We start from the raw sequence: 4,056 nt of genomic DNA on the forward strand, positions 1-4,056 counted from the left end.
CCTATCATTGGGCGAGTGCAGCTAGAGGTTGTACAAGGAAGCGATGGTGGGCAGGCGAGCATACCACTTGGAGGAGAGAGACTTTAGAATGTTGGACGCAGTGGAGTCAGCGCTGTAATACGACGAGGTCGTCGCAGCATTCAGGTGGGAGAGTGTCACGTTGTGATTCCTAACGACGCCATGAGCATAGAAGATATGCATGCTGGTTGGCTAAGAATATTCATTGACTAGGAATGATTCCAAGGAAGGGGCGTGCAGGACCACAAGATGGTACATCTTCAGAGTTCAGGGAGGCCGACTTGGTTCAGTTCGAGGTGCTTGTCCCTAGTCGTGGACTTGACTATGAAGAAGGGAGTTGGTCATCCCTGTACAAACTGATTGGGAGCTGGAGCCGTTCCCCTGACGAGGTCAAGGCAAGCCGAAACCAGTCAGCATGTATCCTTGGGAGGGCAGGTCGTAGTGGCTGACCAGGGCGCTTGCGCAAATTGAAGCAATGCCTTGGTACCGCACGGGTCGTGCCGCTGCGCCAAATCTCTAGGCCTGTGACAGTAAACTTGGGGTGAGAGGTTGGACAAGTTAAGTTATTTGATGGAATAATCATTACTTAACCTAACAAAAAAAAAAAAAAAAAATTGGGAGGATGATTTAGAATAAAAATACACTTGAGCAAGAAATTAGTTGAATGCCTCAACGAAGATCAGTCTTTTTTTTGAAGGAAGGGTACAGTTACGGATACATTAAATTTCTAAGGTAATCAAAGTTGTTCAACAATAGGGAAGTTTTTTTTGGAATGGCAAAAAAAAAAAAAAAAAAAAAAACTGATACCAAGTAAATTAAAAATTACTCCTCAAAAACTGGGTTTAAATATATGGGGAAAGGACAGACGGAATAGAAAAAGAGGAGTAAAATCAGCATGCCAGTGATACAAAACACAAGTTTGTAAAAACCTGAAATAGCCCCCTATTGAAATATAAAATGAACTCATGTTAAAAAAATGTTTTTCGGGTTTTGAAAATAGAAACTAATCCAAAAAAACAGAAAAAATAGAAGTTGGGTAAAATACTAGTGAGCCCCAAGGAGAGAGGAAGGGTGTTAGAAACTGGGAGCAAAAGAAGAGAGAGAGAGTGAGAGAGAGAGAGAGAGAGAGAATGGAGATAATTCAAGCAAGTTGGAGTTGGAGTTGGAGTTGGAGTTCCAGCAACCTCCAATTTCTCCATCTTCAAATGCCTGCTTTGAGCCTTGGCTTTCCTCACTCCTCCTCCGTTTTTTCTAATAATTACAACCACACATTTCACACACCACTTCCAACCTCGCCTCTCCCTCCAAACCCCCAACTTCGTCTTCAATCATTCCGTAAACCACTCAGCACAACCCGTTCACTCCCAGATGAAGCTGCTTCCGGTGGTTAGAAAACCTTTGATTCCATATCATCTACATATATATACTAGTTTATTTGTTTCTTACGAATCTGTGGAGTTACTGACTAAAGTAGTAGTATTACTGGATTATTGTTTGCCATTTTTGTTTTTCGCCTGCAACTCTCAATTTTTTAATTATTACTGTGCTCGTTTTTTAATTGGTAACCTTGATAGTTCGCATACCAAGTGTTCGATAATATTTTGCTGCCAGTTTTGTGTTCCTATTTTTAATTTATGAAATTTTTCAGTATTGTTTGAATTATTTTCCTGATTATTTTCCTGTATTGTTTGAATTATTTTTTAACTTGTCACATTCACGTTCAACTATTTTAAGGCATTTGACTGTTCAAATTTGTTGGGTATGGTTCTAAGATATCAAGTGCAGTCTCTGAAAACTATACGTTGTACTCATAAATCTATTTTTCTTTTAACATAGTTTATGTTTTCTTCTTTCTAAGGTTCAGCTTCAAACGTTGTTGGTATTGATTCTTCTCTAACACTGAAGGTAAGACCTTAAAGCCTACCTAACCTAATTGTAAAGGCCCGAATTGGTTTTTTGATTAAAAAAAAAAAAAGAAGTCTTTGAAAGGGCTTTCAGTGTTTCTATATAATTAAGAACTTTTGCTTATCAATATATATGTAATGAATGTTTTTTTTTCCCAGAAGTTTTCTGTATAATGAAGGATTATCTTCTTCTTCCATTTTTTTTCCCTCTATTTCTGAATCACCCACATAGGCTATTGGGGTTTATCATTTACCTTATTTTTCCAGTACAATGATATATGGCGTTAAATAGTTTTCAGATGGTTTAAAGTGCTCATTTTAACTGTTCAGTTTTAATTCAGAAGAAGGCAATAGAGATATCCTCTGAACTAAAAGGAACTTCAATATTTCTTGTTGGTAAGCTTCAGTTTGTATTGAATGAAGAATTTCGGTTCTTGAATCTAATGGCAACTTTGTATGTGTACTTGTATGTTCGATGTAATAATTACTGTAACATCAGGGATAAATAACACCATCAAAACTAGTCTGGGGAAACTTCTAGCAGAGGCATTGCGATATTATTACTTTGACAGGTATCCATGTGTTCTCATTGTTGCAAAATCACGTAAGGGTAGCTCCACATATTATAGCCCAAGTGATTCTTTTGTCTTCTCTGTAAGCAGTGATAGTTTGGTGGAAGAAGCTGCTGCTGGTGATTTTGCTACCAAATCATTTAGAGAGACAGATGAGAAGGGATTTCATGAATCAGAGGTGGACTTCTTTATAATTTCATTTGTTATCATGCTTAAAGGAGATAATTACATCTGTTTTACATGGGGACAGACTCCAGTTTTTTTAAAAATGACTAGTGGCTAACATTAAGTACACCAATTTTGCAAATTGCTTTTCTAAAGAATCTAATTAGCTGGCTAATTCTTGAATTGATATTTATTTGCAGACTGAAGTACTCAAGCAGTTATCCTCCATGGGTCGTCTGGTTGTTTGTGCTGGAAATGGTGCAGTTCAGAGTGCAGCCAATCTGTATGAACAATTTTTTTTTTTTTTTTCCCTAGTCAATCTATATGAACATTGATTGTACTAGTCTATAGTTTTTCTGCTCACCATGATGCTCTTCACAAGTTCATTGTTTAAGACTTATTCACCAATTAACGTTTATAGGGCATTTTTGAGACATGGGATTTCTATATGGATAGATGTCCCTTTAGACATGGTAGCCAGGGGGTTCGTAGAAGATGGATGTCAACTTTCTGCATCAGAAAATTTTAATTCTGTACCTAATTCTGAGGTTTGTTCTTTCCACTCAAACTTCCAGCTATTGTTTTCGGCATTTTAGAGCACTCCTGAATTTCTATTAACTATTTATGAGGAATGCTAATCAGGTGATGACTCAGCTAACTGTGATGTACGAAGAAATGCGGGGTGGATATGCTATAGCGGATGCTACTGTTTCACTACCAAGTATATTTTTCTGCAACTTAGGCTTATGCTATGTTGAATTTATTAAGTTCCATTGTTTCTAATGGCTACTTGTCTTAGCAGAGGTGGCTTCTCAGTTAGGTTATGATGATTTGGATGCAGTAACCACAGAAGACATGGCTTTGGAGGTGAAGAAATATATATGCATTGTGAACATGTTCTTAAGTTTGAATTGAATTAGACAAGCAGACTTACAGGGGATTCCTCTTTCCGTTTATGATAATTTCAGGTTCTCAAGGAGATAGGTAGACTGACGAGAGTTAAAAAGATGATGGAAGCAGCTGCCAGACCATTTTAGCTCACAAGGACCACACTCGCAAATCTTGTAACTAAAAGCACTTGCAGCCATGTGTAAGTTTTTCCATCAACACCTATCCTGTAATTGTTGTGACTGGAAGCATCGAGTAATGTGTTACTATGAGGTGTATATGAAACCAAACATATTTTCGTTATGCTCTGTTTGCTTCAATGAAAATTGTTTCTGGGTAGCATTTTGAACAGAACGGCAACAGATGTACATGAGCTGTTGCTCTTCACGCGAGGTGATAAAGGGGATTGGGGGATAACTTCCAACCATATATTTAATGGAAACCATCATCTAGCATAACACAATAAATTGGGAAATTTTAATTATCATATTTGCTGCTTTCATGTTAAC

General features: G+C 37.5%; 1 protein-coding gene across 5 annotated transcripts; it reads left to right on the plus strand.

Moving 5' to 3' along the window:
- The first annotated feature begins 1,056 nt into the window (after window positions 1-1,056).
- Window positions 1,057-3,850, plus strand: LOC132283938 (probable inactive shikimate kinase like 1, chloroplastic). Of its 5 annotated transcripts, none has more exons than XM_059785987.1 (10): window positions 1,057-1,404; window positions 1,877-1,923; window positions 2,264-2,318; window positions 2,422-2,494; window positions 2,585-2,672; window positions 2,860-2,942; window positions 3,081-3,207; window positions 3,314-3,380; window positions 3,462-3,526; window positions 3,628-3,850. In XM_059785987.1, exons 1-10 carry the CDS (start codon window positions 1,149-1,151, stop codon window positions 3,694-3,696), a joined length of 930 nt encoding a protein of 309 aa, XP_059641970.1. In that variant the 5' UTR covers window positions 1,057-1,148; the 3' UTR covers window positions 3,697-3,850. The 5 variants fall into 5 exon arrangements, with proteins under 5 accessions (XP_059641970.1, XP_059641967.1, XP_059641969.1 ...); XM_059785984.1 differs by having other exon boundaries at window positions 1,059-1,401; window positions 3,302-3,380; XM_059785986.1 differs by having other exon boundaries at window positions 1,059-1,401; window positions 1,883-1,923; window positions 3,302-3,380.
- Window positions 3,851-4,056: the final 206 nt, after the last annotated feature.

This window comes from Cornus florida, unplaced genomic scaffold, assembly GCF_030987335.1.
Source record: "Cornus florida cultivar Cherokee Brave unplaced genomic scaffold, ASM3098733v1 CherokeeBrave_3.0.0_Hap2_Chr11, whole genome shotgun sequence".
NCBI classification, from domain to species: Eukaryota; Viridiplantae; Streptophyta; class Magnoliopsida; order Cornales; family Cornaceae; genus Cornus; species Cornus florida.

Excerpts from the sequence above, each read along its gene's own strand:
- LOC132283938 (XM_059785983.1), top strand. The coding sequence starts at position 1,149 with ATGGAGATAATTCAAGCAAGTTGGAGTTGGAGTTGGAGTTGGAGTTCC. Across the intron at positions 2,495-2,584 it reads CGATATTATTACTTTGACAG|TGATAGTTTGGTGGAAGAAG; the intron begins GTATCCATGTGT and ends CTCTGTAAGCAG. Across the intron at positions 3,381-3,461 it reads TGCTACTGTTTCACTACCAA|AGGTGGCTTCTCAGTTAGGT; the intron begins GTATATTTTTCT and ends TTGTCTTAGCAG.